This window comes from Kryptolebias marmoratus, linkage group LG8, assembly GCF_001649575.2.
Source record: "Kryptolebias marmoratus isolate JLee-2015 linkage group LG8, ASM164957v2, whole genome shotgun sequence".
NCBI classification, from domain to species: domain Eukaryota; kingdom Metazoa; phylum Chordata; class Actinopteri; order Cyprinodontiformes; family Rivulidae; genus Kryptolebias; species Kryptolebias marmoratus.
Window position 1 is genome coordinate 13,927,770 of NC_051437.1, and position 17,812 is coordinate 13,945,581.

General features: G+C 41.4%; 1 protein-coding gene and 1 long non-coding RNA gene across 2 annotated transcripts in view; one reads left to right on the top strand and one right to left on the bottom strand.

Annotated features, from left to right (window-relative positions):
• The window catches only part of LOC108235264 (metabotropic glutamate receptor 7-like), an 88,722-nt gene that overhangs the window by 19,191 nt on the left and 51,719 nt on the right, over positions 1-17,812 (bottom strand). Inside the window, exons 5-7 of the mRNA XM_017415162.3 lie at positions 14,752-14,889; positions 12,764-12,964; positions 204-343 (exon numbers count right to left, since the gene is read on the bottom strand). Of these exons, the coding sequence (XP_017270651.1) occupies positions 204-343; positions 12,764-12,964; positions 14,752-14,889 (479 nt within the window). The remainder of the gene's footprint in view (positions 1-203; positions 344-12,763; positions 12,965-14,751; positions 14,890-17,812) is intronic.
• On the top strand, positions 11,751-17,732 carry LOC112450472. The gene is made up of 3 exons (XR_003039114.2): positions 11,751-12,080; positions 12,498-12,566; positions 17,625-17,732. It is a non-coding gene; the product is annotated as an uncharacterized LOC112450472 (long non-coding RNA).

Below are 17,812 nucleotides of genomic sequence, written 5' to 3' on the forward strand. Positions count from 1 at the left end.
TCATCAAAATTAAACGAAATAAACATTTGAAATATATGAGTTTGTATGTAATGTATGAATATAATATACAAGTTTCACTTTTTAAATGGAATTACTGAAATCAATCTACTTTTTCATGATATTCTAATTTTATGACCAGCACCTGTATATGTTTTATTTAAATCTCTGGCATGTGGGTGACAGGTGTCAGTGAAGCCGCTCACCCTGAGCTGAAGGCTCTCCACCCACTGTCCCACCGCCTTGTACTCCGGGGCGGAGGAGTTGGTCATCTGGATCTGGAACAGGTCATAGCGTCCTGGAGCATCGCCGTTCTTGTTAAACACGACAGAGGTGCCGGCGCTACCTGTGCACAGAACAACAACAACAACAACAAAAAAAAATAACAATGACAAAATGACCCACCAAAGAACAGCAAAGTAGCAGATGCTGGGGTGAGAGGAAACAACAGCTCTTCTAATGGAAATACAAGGTGGCCTCAAAGATGTCTGACCTTTCAGGCACCAACGCCTGTTTTCTGTACAACCCCAATCCAAACAGAAAATTGGGACGTTGTGTAAAATATAAATAAAAACATATTGCAATGAATTTGCAAATCCATATGTTAGCCACAATGAAACTAAGAAATGTTACTATTTTTTTGAAAAAAAAAAAAAAAAAGTATTTTTGAATTTTATGGCAGCAACACATCTCGAAGCGGTGTGGACAGGGGCAACAGAAAGCTGTAGAAGTAAATGGTACAAATGAGAAACAGCTGGAGGAGCAGTTTGCAACTAATCAGGTTAAGTGGCGATAGGTCAGTGAGCAGACTGGGTAAAAAAAGAGCATTTTGGAGGTTAAAACGCTATTGTTTAAATGCTACTATCTTCTCCAGGATGAAGCTCATTTTAAATGGACTGGGGCAAAGTGGAAAACTGCTCTGTGTCAGATAAATCAAAATCTGAAATTCATTTAGTAATTTACAGACGCCACGTCCTCTGTACTAAACAGCAGAGGGACCATCCAGCCTGTTATCAGTGCACAGTTAAAAAGCCTGCCTCTCTGATGGTATGGGGGTCCATTACTGACTGTCATACACATCTGGAAAGACACCATCGAGGCAGAAAAGTAGATGCAGATTTTGGCACAACATATGCTCCCATCCAGCAAAGACCCGGGACTGCTGAACAGCTAGAATCCTCCATCAGACAGGAATGGGACGACATTCCCTCCAAAACCTCCAGCAGCTGCTCTCCTCAGATCCTAGACGTTTACAGACTGTTGTTAAAAGAAGAGGAGATGCTTCACAGTAGCCCTGTTCCAACTTTTATGGGATGTGTTGCTGCCATAAAAATTCAAATTACCTCATTTTTTTCCAAAACGGAAAAAAAGGTACAATTTCATAGTTTCAGCATTTGATATGTTTACTATGTTCCGCGGTGAATAAAATATGAGTTTATGAGATTTGCAGATCATTGCATTCTGTTTTTATTTACATTTTACACAACGTGTCAACTTCTTCAGAATTGGGGTTGTACTTTCATGGCAATGGATGCGAGAAGCATTAGATCGGTTAGCTTCCTCTTGATCAATAAAATAACTCCCTCACTTCTTTTTCTCTCATGCATCCACTGCAGCCGCACAATAGCAGCTGAAAGATTGGGCTGTCACATTCAAAGCACAGTTAGTCATGTGGACTGTCTGCTTCGCTCGTATATCAGCAGCTGACTGCTGTTAGAAAATAAAAGCACACCTCTGCAGCCCAAACGCAAAGCATTTCAGTCACCCGGTGGTCAACGACGGTTGAGGCGAGGAGGATAAACGGGTCAGCCAAAGCATCATATGGTCCCCATCTGCTCCCGGTGTGCAGCAGAAGCACGAGCAGAAGTCCTGAAAATTTCACTAATACGTCCAGCGAGGAGACCAGAAAATGTCCTTCAGTGGCAGGCAATAATGTTTGTTTGTTTGTTAGCGAAATATCTCATGAACTAATGAGTGGATTTATTGCAATTCTCAGAAAGTAGTCACTGAATGTGCAGCTACAACATTTGGAGTCCACCTGATTAAAGATGGCCACCACAGCTAAGCACCCTCAGGAAACACAAACATGGCTATAACACAGTCACTTTTGCAGATATTGAGCTAAGATTTGGTGTGTTAGCAGCAGAGAATCAGCCCCAACACACACCGTCAGAGCTACACATTTCACAGACTTACGGCCACCACAGATAATTAACCCTAGCCAGCCCATAAATGGTTCTAAATTAGCCAGATTTACAGATGCTGAGCTTTTATTGTGTACTGCTGTGCACACCAGCTAAATCACCATCACTGATCAACATAAGAAGATCTTAGTTTAAAAACTCTTGTATTTAAGCCTGATGAACGTTACCCCCGTCTAGGAACGCTAGGCCTTTAATTGCCTGTATTTGTCTGAGCTGCGAAGCTCACTTTGTGTCTGTATTTGTATTTATGCAGGTGTGTGCCTCTCACTCGATCACGAGGGGGCAGGAGGTGGTGCGTTTCTGCAGATGTCAGTCGCCATGAGAGCCTCCTCGCAGCAGTCATGCTGAATGGCATTAATGAAAAAATGACATTGCTTGATTTTATATATGAGGTCTGCGTGGCTGATAAGGTCAGCCGAACCATTCCGCAGCGCTGGCAGACAATGAGACAAACCCGCTTCACCTTGGCACTACATTTCAGAGGTCCAAATGGAGATACCATTTTTGAAATGGGACGGGGGAGTCTGATGACTCTTGGCATGGGGAATTAGGGGCTTTTAATAGCTCTGGCTATAAAAAAAAAAGTGTGGTGAAACGAAGCACAAGCATATGTTCTAAACACTCTGGGAGCACGCTGTCTTTTGTTTCTAGAACAGAGTGTTTGACTTTTGGATTGAAGGCCACTGCACTTTCTCCTTAGCTTTTTGAGTCAGAGGGGAATTTATTCTCCTTCGTTTTTTTTTCCCAAGGACATTCCACAAAAGATTCGAGCCAAGTCTCTTGTAGAACATGAAAAGTATACATAGAAGTAAATTAAAACAGAACATTTCAGACAACAGAATCAAAAGGCCCAGGATTCCCTGAAGGCCTGCATATGGCCCATCACATAACAAGTTTTAAACTAAAACCATCTTGACTTGAAAAATGACAGAGTTTTAGCCTGTTTGGTCAAATCGTGAAAATAACGTTACCGGTAAGTGCAATTTCATAATATTGCTCAGTCCATTAGCACGTGTTGTGAACCTCCTACCCCACCAAATATTACCTCAATATCTGTAAAACTAACTGTGTTACAGCCATTTTTATGTTCGCTAACATCAACTGGCTGTGAAAGCGATCTTGAATTGGATTAGCTCCAAACGATCAGTTGTAGATGTACGTCCAATGATTACTTTCTGAGAAATGTATTGAAACACGTCCGGTGGTTCATGAGATGTTTTGCTAACAAACAAACGAGGCTGAAATTCAAAATTCAAAGCCAAACTTTTCAGCAAAGATGCAATGAATTGTGTTATCGCTCAAAGCATGTGCTGGTGATGACTCTCAGCTACTAGCACACCAGTTTTTAGCTCAGGGTCTGTAAATGTGACTCAGCCATTTTTGTGTTTGCTGATGTCGGCCATCTTGAAGTGTGCTGACTTCAAAAGTTAACCAAGTTCTAGACGTACATCCGTGATTACTTTGTGTGAGTTTCGTTAAAATATTTTCACTTATTTATATTGACTTCAAAAGATAACATCAAAGCTTTAAACAATCTATTAGCCCTTGAATACGTGTTGGGGATTCCTCCTCGCTGCTGCGACAGTTTATAGCTTAATATCTTTAAAACTCACTGAGTCATTGCCGTTTTAGTGTTGGCTCAGGTCGATTAAGTTAAGCTAATCAGTTGTAGATGTACATCCAATGATTACCTTCTGAGAGTTTCATTAAAACCTATTCACTGGTTCATGAAACATTTTGCTAACACAGACACAGGTGATTACAGTATAGCTCACTTTTCAGCGAGGAGTGTAACAAGGCAGGTTTTACAACAAAACTCACCTAAATTTGAATTTGTGCCTTCCCTGCATTTGCCTGTTTTTAAGACCTTAAGTGGCAATTTCCATGTTGATGTGGCGCCACAAATCGCTTGGTGTGTGCTGTTATTCAAGGTGACAGCGCATGCAATATGTTCCACGTTAACATTATGGAAATGGCACAGTTTGACCCATCCACTTACAAATTAGTGTCCCACTTTTTTTTTTTAGGCATCAGTGTGTCAGCACCGAAAATGAAACAGGACTGGAGCGGTCTCGATTTAATTTAAGTGAACTTGTAAAAAAAAAAAAAAACAGTCAGCTAAAGCTATCAATATCTAAAAAAAAAAACCTAAACTAAAACTCCGTGGGTGGCAGTCACCATCCTGTCACTCGAGCTTTCAAACGCACAGACAGCAAGACTTGTTGACACGCTGTATAAAGATGTTGACAAGGTATTGACTTGTGCGGGGAAACGCTGCACCAGAGTTGCCATTCTCACTCCATGTCTCAGCGAATTCTTACGTACGGCGAGGACCCGAACACACCGTCGGTCACACGGATGACTGGGCAGCGGGCGCTCCTCGGGTTTAGAGCAAATAATTAAGTGCTGTGTCGTGCGCGTGCACACGGAGAGGCATCGGACGTGCATTTGCTGTTTTCTATTAGCTGATATGTTCAAGGGAACAAAATGGTCTATGCAGACTCCTCAGTGAGAGCGCTGTCGAAGATGAAAGATTCATGCATTTGAATGTGGCTGTGAACTAAGACATGACAAAAGTGCACTGCTGCTGAGCTGTGCTAAGCAGCGTGGGTGGACCAGGGATCCACTGCTGTGTTTCTCTCGCATCATTATTCTCTCCTCTCTCTCTTTCTCTTTTTTTTTTTCATTTTTCCCCCTGCCTCTCACTCCTCAGCTCTGTGACTCCAGCACAGTGGGGAGATCAGCTAAGGAGGTTTACACTCCTTCGCTCTCAAACATACATTAGCAGAGGCACATACACAAGATAATGCGCGTGGTTCTCGCCTAAATGCAATAAGGGGCAGCGAGAGAGAGAGAGAGACTCCTGATGGAGCTCCAGTGGAGTAAAAAGGTTTGAGGATATAACAGCAAGGCAGCAAGAGATGGAAATCTTATTTTTGGCTCAGGTAAAAATGAGCCTCTTTTCTTTGCCGCTGCTACACTTATATAAACGTTTTCAGGGAATCTAGAGCGGAGTCACCAAAAGCCCCGAGGGTTATTGAGACGGGACAGTTAATTCCTAATCAAAAGCACAAATCTACATTTAGTTAAGGTCCCCTTTTTTTTCGTATCTGCACTGCACAAGTCATTGCATACATTCTGTTGATTTATAGTTCCACCTTAAAACCTGCTGGAACTCTGCTCTGCTGCCATAGCGACCATGTTCGAGAAAGGCTTCAGCTCGCCGACAAAAGTTTGTTTTTTTGCAATTTCCTGTGTGTGAATTAGTGGACAGAGGCACTTGGGAAGAACAACACCTTTAAACTTAAGTTTCTAGCTTAAAATCTCTGTGTGTTTTATGTTTGCCCGTTGTGAATAGCTCCAACAAATTCAATTCTTACATTGTAAGACGTATTGTTTGGAATTGGTACGGCAACTCTTCATTGTTATATATTTATTTTATTGCCGTTTCATTGCTGTGCCGTAAATCTCCTCTATGCTTCATTGTAATGAGTCTTCCTCCCACATATATACTAGCCTGCTGCCGTAAATACTAACCTGCCGAGCCAGATGGTACGCTATACAGAACCATCTGGGAAGTCGTCACTGGTAAAGCGTTTGGAATCAGGCGGGCGCAGACAGGGAGAATACTTGACACGTGATTGGATGAATTATCTGTCACGGGCAGCTTCACTTTAAACCCAGCCACTTAATCAAATCAAACTCTTGTCCAAGTCAGCGACGGGAGAGCGGGAACGTATTTTTCTCTGAGAAATGATCTCCTTTTCTTTTCCTTCAGCGACGAATTCGCCTGCACTTTGTGATGAAACGGTGCGCTACTCTGGCTGCGTGTAAACGTTTGTGAATTTGCATTAAAAAGGCAGTCCAGACTTGCATGCAGTATTTCTAAGTAGTCAGGTTTTTGGAAGAGGATAAGAGCCCATTAAACCCTCCTATTGTGTAATTTTTTTTACTACTTTTGTGTTCCTGCTCAAAAATGATCGCCTCAATTTATTTAATTATAAATCCACAATGATACATGGATCATCTCCTAATGCTGTAATAGATCATTTATCAACTTTTCTTATGAACAGCACAAATGTAGACGTTCTGTTTGTTTTTATGGCCCATAGGCCTCACTGATCTGAGCTCATGCAACTCATTTTTGACTAAAAACAAAAGATAATTTACAAATTATTTTCACTACAACACATGAAACGTGCTTTTTTTTAATCACAGATTACTATGTAGTGCTGATTTATCAGAAAGAAAGAGGACATAGTCCCACAGTTACAGCTGAAAATGTAACTATATGATAAAATTACTGTCTAAACATTAATAAAAAAGCCAGGATATTTCCTCATTGTTTGAGCAAGATGTACCTGCAGCCTCAGCAGGGCCCTCTTCCCCATCACTCATTGTTCCACATCAGTTGTCTCTTAGTCCGGATCATTCTGTGTCATCTTTACCTTCTGACTCTTTCTGCTCTGGAGCATCTTTCATGTCAGATTCCTGGCCATGAGGGTCTCATGGGGGAAAAGATGCTGTTGGGACATATTTCTGTGGGTGTTTACATTAAAGGGGAGTGAGGTGTGTGTGTGTGTGTGTGTGTGTGTGTGTGTCCACTCAAAAACAAGTGAATCTGTGAGTGTGGGAAGGTTTTATTCTTGTCTGCTGAAGTCAGATTTGCACTAATGTGTCACACATATGATGGGCAAGTTTTGACCAGGAGCGCCAAAGTTGAATGAAACACCCCAAATTTTATGAAAATGATCAAAATCTATTCTGTCTGCTGAGATGACTTGTGTGAACAAAGTCAGTAACTCTCATGTAGTGAGATTAAAGAAACAAAAATCTTTTTAGAGAGAAAATGTCGGAAATGGTCAGATTCAACCACATTTAGATGGCTAAAAGTACATTTCTTCCACCTAAAACAACTCAAATCTAAAAAGAAAATAAATCCTCAAACAATTCAAGTGTCTGGAATAAATATTGTAACCTCTTCCGCTGTTGTAACAGACAGGTATTTACACAGAAATCTGTTCCTCAGCATTTTGCAGTTTGTGTCATGTGAAAAACTACATTTGAAAATTATTTAGAAAAAATGAAGAGTCGTTTCAAGCAAACATCACATGAATGTTTCTTTACTGCATTACTTTTGCATCAGATAGTAGCTCAGACTTAACATGGCTGATCCTGCAACACGTTTTTCAGTAGAACGTCCTGCGATGGACCGCAGACCATATTCCAGCACGGACAAAATTCAGTGTAAAAAGGCATAAACATTTAGTTAAATTACTGTCAGAAAGTTAAAACATTTACTCGAACTGCTATGAAACTTTTAGAGATTCAGGATGTTTCTTCCTTGATTTCTCCCTGTTTCTCCAAACGGAAATCCCTCTGACTGCTGTCTACTGCAGGTAAGCTACTGACAACTCTGAAGCTTTGCCAGAACTCTAACCTTTTCTTACACCGCTGCATCGTTTAATATGCAACAGATTATTCTACCAGACTGAAAAAGCCAAGACCCAAAAGAGTAACTTGAACACGTGTTTACAAGTTTAACATTTAAAAAGGATTAGATCTGGGCTTCCATTTTGGGACAGATCGAGTCTCTGTCGCTTCTCATTTCATTTAGTGAAATCTTCCTGTGACAGGTACTTTGAAGCCAAGAAAATGTTTTATTTTTCAGTAATCTTTGGTTTTGATGTGAAAAGGGCAACAAAAAACATGAAATGTGGCCGATCCAACTTCTGTTGATAAACTTGCAGCCAAGAAACGATATCGGATACCTGACTTGAGTTAATCTGTATTTGAGTAACGGTGAGTCTGCTTTAACGGATGTTGTCTTTTTCTGTATTTTCTTCTTATTTTAAAGTTAAATGTTAGTAGCTGTATCATCGGATTTTTGTTGATGGCTTTTTAGCTGTTATAATGCGGAAAAAATCTTAAGAAAGAAATAAGAAATTAATACTTCTGATGTGTCTTTTTAGGTTAGATCTATTTTTCTTTGTTCATTAAAGTATGTTTACTCTAAATTCTATGTAATATCTAACTGGGAGGAGGTATTTATATGTCAATATGAAGGATTTGACATATTACATCTACAACCAAGGTTAATTTATGTATTATTTAAATAAATATTGACAGAGATTGGCCCTTGGCTAGGACCAAGTTTTTAATTTTGGCCCCCATGTGTAATTAAGTTTGACACCCCTGCTCCAGTGTTTGAATTTTATTTTCTAAAAACTGACCACTTGTTTCTTTATATGCAGATTTCAACGATGTCTGCGGCAGCCAGGCTGCAGATTCAACCAAATCTCTGCTTCCTCTTACTTTTCTTAATTGGAGAAGCCATCGTGAAACGATAGGGAAATGACACAACACGGCAAAATCTGAGCACGAAAACCTGCGGTGCGGGTGTATGTAAATGACCGGCGACGGGGTAAGAAAACTAGAATAATTCATGTTTTGGAGCCAGCTCTGTCCTGTTCTGGGTCACCTGGGTGATGGAGCTGTCACCGAGCACGAAGCAAGGTGAACACAGTGGACAGTCCATCACAAGGTCGACACAGAAACACACACCCACGCATGAACACACTCGCTCCTATCATCAATTTAAAATCCCCAGTTAACCTAACATGTCTTTCAGACTGTCAGAGGACACTGGAGTGCCCTGAACAGACACTGACCTTCACAGCTCCGATTCAAATCAGAAAACCTTTTCCATTCGAGGCGACAGCGCTAACCCCGACATCGCCGGGCCTGTTTAGGTGAAACGATGCACGTGTTTGGTGTTGTCTTTCTGGGAGTTCATGCTTAGTCATGTTGTCTGAACTTAAAGAAGCCTGGAAAGATTGAGAGGTGGATCAAGAATTGGATCTGGCATGGGGATTTTTTCTATTTTTTATGAGATATTTCATTGTGCATGCTCTGAAAGTTTATTCATGAATAAGAAAAAAGCAACCCCTCTCAGCAAATCAGACATTTGTGTGCAGGATTAAAAATAAGCCTGAAAAAAAAAAAAAAAAGTATGAATAAAAACAATGAGAGATGCGCCTTGTTGTGTTACCGCTTAGGAGCAGTTCTTGAGAGTGTGTAATTATCCGATTGTTGTGAAAACTGTCAACTCATTTCTAGCAGCTGCTCCCACACTTTCAGATCTGACTAAAAATGATTCCTGTGGGACGGATATTTGTACTAAACAAAACAAAACTAAGGCTCTCTCACTGGAAAAATGACACGAGATGGAAATTTAGCCCATTTATCACGCCACTCAAAGTCCTCCAGTAACACCATGAGATTTATTAATCTCACTAAAGAGGTGCTGGAGGTTTGGAATAAATCAGCATGACTTGTTCTCCGATGCCAACAAGTCTGTTTTAAGTAATAGACCTAATTAATAACAAACAAAAATCCTATTAACAAAGAAAAAAGCAATTTATGTCGTAGCAAAACTACAAGCCCCTCTTTTTCTTCAAATCGGGCAAAAAAAAAAAATCATCCTTTTATTGTTCGTGGATGGGTTTTTAAAGGTCGGATTTAAATTTTCTGTGAAATTTCACGTCGAAATCGGCAGCAACGTGAGCCAGGGATGACGAAACTGAAACAAAAGCATAACTAGAAAATATCACCAGCAGCAGCAGAACACACAAGGACCCATTTCACGCTCAAACCAATCGAATCCCACGTAGAATCCACTGTGTCCCTTTTGGAAAAATGAAAGAAATACAACGAGCAGGCGTCACCTCTGTGGAGATTATACTGATGCCTGACTGTGTATAATCTAATAGCGAGCAGAATCTCCTTTAGACCATTTGGTGAAACACACAAAGCACTTCAAAGCAGCCTTTAATGATCAGTGGCAGACGTACGTAGCAGAAAATTTGTCATGACAGAGGTTCCTCCGGTTTGAAACTCCTCTCCCTGCTGGCTCTGCTTCTCCATTCTCTTCTGCGTGTTAGATCAGTTCTCATTATTAGCTCTCCGCCACTTGTTCGGCAGCATCTCCTCGCCCAAAGTGTCTAAAACGCTTACTTTGACATATGAATGAAACAGAACAGAAACTGAATGTGTTTGGCATTAAGGTGATTACATAATGCGCATAAAAAACACCAAGGTAGAGGGAAATTTATTGCCATGTGTAGCCGAATGCAACGGTCGTGTCTGGAGTCTTATAGTCGTCTAATGTCAACAAAAACTGACTGATTCGTCAAGTGAACAAAAAGAATGCCCGCTTTTGCCAACAAACACAAACTCTGAGGATGTTCTAATTAGGCCACTGACTAGCAAATGGGAAGTTGCTAGGGCTAGGTTGGATTAATGAGGGTGTTGAGCTACTTTTGGGGCCGTATCAACATTTTTGGAACTCGTACTGATTACGTGCACATTAACTTCACTATTTTTAGTGACACAGAGCAGGAGCCTCTCTTAGCTCTAATGTAACACCTACAGCATGGACCCGCCATCCGAAAGGATGGAAAAGTCACAGTTTACATTTTTAATTAGCCATTACTGCTCGGAGCACGAGTGGAGCCGATCTTTTTTCTCAAATTAAATTCAAAAATCAAATCTATCTAAAAAAGGACCAAATTATCTTAAAGCATCGTGACAATGAGAGAGAGAGAGAGGAAAGATATCAGCGAACTCAATAACGGGCGACACTGCAACAATCTTTTATAAAAGCACGTCAACATAAATCCGAATGTATCGAGGATACACAAAGCAAAGTAAAATGCAGCTGCAGAGTTTTAGGCACCTGCTACCTGACTTCATGAAAAACAACAGGAGGTAAAAACACAGAGAAATGACAGGAAACAGCAACGCCGCTTCAGTCTTCTACGGAGAAATAGGAACGATTGTTAATCTTTACGGCTCAGAATTAGACAAAGTAAAGTCATTTAGTGAAACTGAAATACTGGATTGACTGAAAAACTGTAAAAAAAAAAAAATTTATAGAAATTTTAATCAAAAAACCCACGAGAAACTACGAAGCTGTTATTAATCAACGCAGGCTTCGACAGAGCAAGGCTGAAGGAGAGAGAGACACTTTAAAAATCTCAAGTTCTGAACTTTTGTTGAAAACCACATCAAGATAACGACTCGTGGATCTTTAATGTGGTAAAAGTTAAATGTTTGAGTTAGAGAATTTTCCATAGCTCCATTTTCTTTTCAGCGCCGTACTTTCCTGCATGACTTGTGATGAGATTTTGTTTCATTTTATCGATAATATGAGATGAGAGAAATAAACGTGTATTTAAAGTCAAATCTCAGATTAATCTTTAGGTTATTTTCATATAAAACCATCACTCGCCCTCAGACAGATTTTGTGTTGACCCTGTTGGTTGTTTTAAATGAAGGCTGGGCAGCACAACACATCCTTCCGCGCTTCCTGCTTTCCACTTTGACAAAAAAAAAGACGGATTGTTGGGTGTCTCCTAACTCAATCTGGAGGATGGGATTGTTTCTTCACCCTCAGCACTTCCTGCCGCCTGATAACCGGCCGCGGCAGACCAGTCGGTGTTTTCGCTTATCTTTCGACTTTTGGCTAACTTCGTTTAACAAGTTTGAGCTCCGGCGGACACCGCGGCCCGTCGTGTTTCAAGCCTGTCGAAGTGAACTTTTCAACTCTAGCCCGAGGACGCCGGCAGGAGAGAGTCCCTCCTCCGTCCGAGGAGCTGCGCCCACTCCAAAACACTGCTTGGACACGTGCCAGCCGCGACCGGCCCGAGACAGAGGCTGACCTCATTTGCCTGCAGGCCGCAGCGATTTTCAAGGAGGTCTGACATTGAGGCGTTACTCAAAGGTTGTTCTCATTCTGTGGGGTTTCAACCTGCGAGACGTGAAAAGACAACCTGCAGCCTCGCCGATCTTGATTTCGGGACAACTTCCTTCACCGGGGTCAGACATTTCCTTGTAAAGGTTATGTTAGAACGTAAAATAATGTAATAATTACTCCGTCTGTGTGATGTTAGCTCCCAGTATTATCATTATTTGTGTCTATGCTTCGCTTGCTCGTGGTTCTGCAGGCTTTTTATGGTCTGGGTTTATTATTCTCCAATTTTTCTCAAAAATGAGCAACGCAAAAAAAACACAACAACAAAGAGTGAAGCCCCCCAGGTTATAGAGGTAGCTTAAGCAGTAGTTCCCCCTCACCCACCCACCTTTTTCAGAATGATGTGTGGTTATCAAATTACAGCAGATTAGACTCGTAGATTGAAACAAATCTTGTGTCTCGTGTAAATATGTGGCTGGAGGCATTTGAGACCCGAGAAAATCAGACATGACTAATGTGCCTCTCTTCTCCTCCATGTTCAGTTTTCCAAGTTCAAAGCAGAGCTTCAAAGACGAGAGGACGAGAGGACGAGATTCGTATCGCGCTGTCAGGTGAGCTTAAAGAATAGACTCGAGCTGCAGTGACAAAAAAGTAGCCAACGGTTTAATTTTAACTTGGTTACTATGGTGACTATAGAGTTAAAATGTCAGGAAAACTGTATCCACAAAAGTTTTTGTGTGTGTGTTTTTTTTTTTTTTTCTATTCGTTGCAATCTGTGATGAGTAAGCCCTTGCGTCTTGTCACTCACCGTTGAAGCTGGTGTTGCGTATGTACTTCAGCAGCGTCTTCCCATCTGCAGACTCCATTTGTGGACAAACGCCAGGATGATCGGGGCATAAGTCCCTGTGCATGTTGTGCAGCGCGTGGGCCATGGCGTACACCGCGTCAATCACAAACTGCACCTTCCCCTCCTGCTCGTACTTGGAGTCGATCCCGATGCGCTCCTGGCCTGGGTTGCGTTGGAGAATGGAGACAACCTTTTAGCTGTGTGCATCGGGGAACAATTAAACTTCACATTTCCTTAGCTCCAGCTCTCAGTCACCGGCTTCTTCCACCCTGTTTAATCTCCCTATCAACCATTCGCTGCTGTTTCTTCAGCTTCGATTCTGGCGAGGAAGTGCTCCTAAAGGGGACAATGCATTAAAGGAAATCAGAGGACACGTTTAATTCTCAAGTGGGATATATCGGCTCTCCAGCTGAGCCGTGGGACAGAAGTGTTTGTGACAAAATCAGCGGAGTCAGGCTGAATTACTGCAGTGTGCTACAAAGTAATAGGCAGCCAACAATGAATCTCATTTGTCCCATCTGAAAGGAGATGAAGATCGCCATGAACTTTAGTTACAGACTCTGCTACAGCTGCTTCCTGCTCTTTTATATCCTCCTGCCAGCGCACTGCCCTTTCACTAAGGGCTGCTGTAAAGGTTTTGCCACAATCTGCTGATACACAGCTTGAATACATAATACTCAACCTCTACTCTTGTTTTCCCTACAAGCTGAACTTTGTTCGGGCAGGTAAAAAGCCACATTTGGAAAGTTGTATTAGAAATGCTAGCTGCTCAAACGCTCCAGTTACGAGTGCCATTACTGTCGCCGCAATTATCATGTTTAACAAGAAAATGCAATCAGAAAGAAATTGAATCCTGAAAGATTGTTTTCTCCTCACTGATAGCTGTCCGTGGGAGCTCAATGATCATGTTAATAAGAAAAACACCGGATTGCGGGGGACTTCCTGTAAAACCGAAGGAGCTCCAAAGCAATCTGCTTTGACATTTCAGTTCATTTCTCAGAACTTAACATACATCTCAACCCACACGTAACCTTTCTGATTTCCTTAGCTTTGCGCGGGGAGTTCAGTGAACAGTCCTGGAATGCCAAAGCCCTCCTGTTAGTATTTCATATGCAGATAAATCAGGCTGGTTGGGGTTTAAAAAGCGACAGCAGCTTTTGTGCAGCCATTTCCAGCGCAATTGAAGGAGAGAGAGCGAGAGAAAAAATATATAATTAGAGGCGTTTTACAGTCAATTTCCAGAAGGCTTTGCAGGACTCAGCAAAGTGGAGGAGCATCTTTTTGTCTTTGACACATGATAAAAGAGACTGTACAGGCAATTTTAAAGGAAACAAAATCCTTAGGCAAAGAGTCGCTTGTGTCACGCCGCCACTGCCGTCATGGAATGGAAGGGAAGGATGATTAATGCAGCAGCCCACATCTCAGCCGTCACTCACGCAGATAATTCATGCAGTGAAATGCCTGTCACACCGTTGGCAGGCGCAGCTTAGGTAATATGAGGATGCATCACGGTTGAAAACAACACTATCATTAATACAACACAAAGGTGGTGCTGAGGCAGGCCGGCCTCATGGACAGAATCCATTGCGATTTCTGATGAGTTTTCCTGCAAATTCTACTTTAAATAAAGCTGTTGGCTGTCAAGGTGACATGGTTAAGGTGGAATACAAGGAATTTAGGAGCTACAGGATGTTAGCCATGGGAACAGATGGCCTGTTACTGTAGTATGACTAAAAGATGTAGTGCGTTAATTATTCTAATCGTACAATTTATCTGTCCAGAACCTGCAGGGTAGAAACACCTGGTGTTAGACACAGACGAGCGGGGCTGAATCAAACCCCATCAGTCTGCGATGCCTGCAGCTTTTAATATGCAATTTATTCATCATCTTTCTGGTGTTATGCAGGACACATTTCCCTAATTGTTCTGTGTTTTAAACACCCATGTACCTGTGCACTTGCGGCTGGTGTCCTCGCGCTTTGAAGCGCTGAGCAGCCTGCAGTCAAAGTTTTCCTCCCAGAACTCGGCAAACCAGACGTTCCTGCGATTGTTCTCCAGGGTGAGGGCAGTAAAGTATTCATCAAATCCTAAGGAAAGAGGAAGAAAAAAAAAAAAGGGGAGAATGGCTCAGTTCCGGACCAATTATCTATCCATTTAGACCTGCAGGAAATGAAATGAAACTCGTGCAGCAGCAGCAGCAGCAGCAGCTTGGCGGTGGCAGTAGCAGTGGTGTGCTGCTTGCCGTGAGGTGCTGGAAACGCACCAACAAACACTAGTTCATCAAAATTTGACCAACGTGCACCCTCCTTCCTCTGAAGCGCCATGGAACTTTAATCACCCCTTTCATCTAGGAAATTGCATTAATTAAAAAAACAGGATGCATTATAAATAACGCGGGCTCTCAAAGTGGCGCCGCAGCCTGTTGCCCGAGGCTGCGAGGCGCCGAAAGGTGACGAACGGGTTTTTCGCAACTTCACAACTGAGGTGGATTGACGGCGTCGTGCATTAGCGTGACGCGCTCCTAAAGAGGAGGCTGTTATTAAAGCATCAGCTTGATTCGAAACAACAAAAGGGAAAAGAAAGACCTTTTATTGATTTTTTTTTTTTTTTTTGTGGATTTTTACAGCTCAATGTGGGTCAACAGACTGCGCTGGGACGGAACCACACGGCCGGGCTTGTTAGGCTGCGTTCCTTTGTTTCTCTCTTCTTGCTGAAGTCACAATTTGCTGTGAGGAAAGGTTTCACTTTTTTTTTCCATGTCACTGTACACTCGGCGTTATCCAGTCACATCAGTTGGGTAAAGGTAATAAAGGCTAATTGCAGCTGAATGACTCAGCTGATGTTCATTTCAGCCGACCATGGATGCACAGAGGATAAGTAATGTTCTATTTTCCCTCTACAGTGTGCATTTCTCCTGGCTAGACCTGCCCTAATTAACGAATGCTTCATAAAAACCAGCCCTCCATTTATAATGATGAGTGTTTCTATGGACCGTGACACAGATCAGAACTTAAAATAGGCTGGGAATGTTCCATTTCTCTGCTGAATTTTGCATGTCCTAGCTAATGTAAATGTATATTAGCCTCATCTGACTCTTTTTTTTTTCTTCTTTTCTTGAGAGTGGAATATTAAGTAGACTATATTTTAAGAAAAACATTTCGTAACGTCCTTTGTTTCAGAGACTAATTCAAACTATTGTATCATGGTCATAAAAGCTAACAAAGTTACGTGAGGATAGATGTCTTTTCCCTTTTTAAGCACGCAAAGCAGAGTTTTTTCACTCTTTCATGGCTGCAAAGATCAAGCAGTTTGCACTGTCTGATTTCTGACAGATACTTTATCAAAAGTTATTTCACTGTTGTCACACTCGACCCACAAAAGGGCACTTTTCTTTTCAGGGCTGTCAAAACTCATTTCAGGACTTTCATAAACTGCCTACTTATATAGAATCACATGAAGCAAAGAGTGAAGCAGAGAGGGATGAGGTGAGGAAATAGATGGGTTTTTTTTAACTTCATTAAAAAGCCAGAGAAGCACTGGTTAACTTTTTTATAACAGAACTGTTTCCTCTGGTCTCGGAGGACGCAAATAAAACCAAACCAAGCTCTGCAGTTCTATTCAGCTGTATAAAGATTTAAAAGGCATTTAAACTCCGACTCTAATCAGCATTTTTCCAAAAGGACCGTGTAAATAATGTTTTACCGATCTCCAGCATGTCATTTTACCAGCTGAAGATAAGAAAGACTCGTACAAACGGCTTGATAAGTGGTCAGAAAATAACAAACTGCTTTAAAAGCAATGAGCTGCTAACAAGTTATCTCCACGTTGGGCTAAATAAGAAAAGACAATAAGAGAAAAGCTTGTGTGATATTCTCCTCCTGTACTTTTAGAACAAGTGCGAGTATTAAATCAATATTTCTATTTTAGAACTGAATAAGTGAGTCGAAACAACAACAACAACACAGACCTGCAATGAGGAATTTTTACAAAGGACTTTGTGCTCATTACAGCCACGATCCTAATAAGTGAGGCAGAATCAGGCGGATATATTTTTGGGTGGGTTTTTTTTGTTGTTGTTGTTTGTTTTTTTTTCACAGAATCAGAGTTTAAAAGTTTCAGATTGTGTGAAAACGCGGGGTGCTGCAGTGATTGATCCCGGGTTACAGAGAGCATGAAAACAGGGAGAGACGACAGCAGCTGTGTGAAGCAAAAACCAATAAAGTGGGTAAGGAGCTTTATACTGCTCTGGATGTAAAAAAAAAAAATTCAATTAAGTTGAAAAAAAAAAAAAAAATTCATTACAGTCTAAAAAAAAGAGGACGTGACACATCGTACACATGCGTCAGATGTTTGTAATTGCTGTCACTGCCAGAACGGAGGGGGAAAAGGTTTTAGATTCTGTTTATTAAAAAATACTTTATGGACGAAATCCAAACATATTTCAGTATTTCAGAGCGAATACTTTTAAAACTGGTGGACTGAACTGTTTAAAGGGATAGTTCAGGTGTTTTGAAGTGGGGCTCTGTCGAAATGTTATGAACAGTGAATATCTTACCGGTGGTAGATGGCTTTTTGAATGGCCTCAGCTTGAAGAAAGAGTTTAATTTTGACCAAATTCATGAGCTAACAGCTAGTCCGAGTGGACCATGGTTGGAGTGGATTGCTACCAAACTAACATCAGCCTTTAAAATTTCATAGCGCTTCATAGAAACTCGGTCTTATAAACTTTTACGCTGCAGGCAGCGACACTGACTGCTTATTTACGAAGATTTACAATTTATGTGAATGCTGGTTTATAAATCTATACTCTTTGCATTCACAGGATCATTCAAGCAGGAATTTCATGCCGCCTCTGCAAGAAGCACCCCAGGCTGCATCAGAAGAGCTACAGCCAGCTGCTGCTGCTACGGCTACTTGCAAATAGCCACAGAAATGCATGTCAAAACAAATAACGTGATGACTGCAGTGTGAAGATTCATAAAACGGCATTCACGTGAACCACTGTAAAAT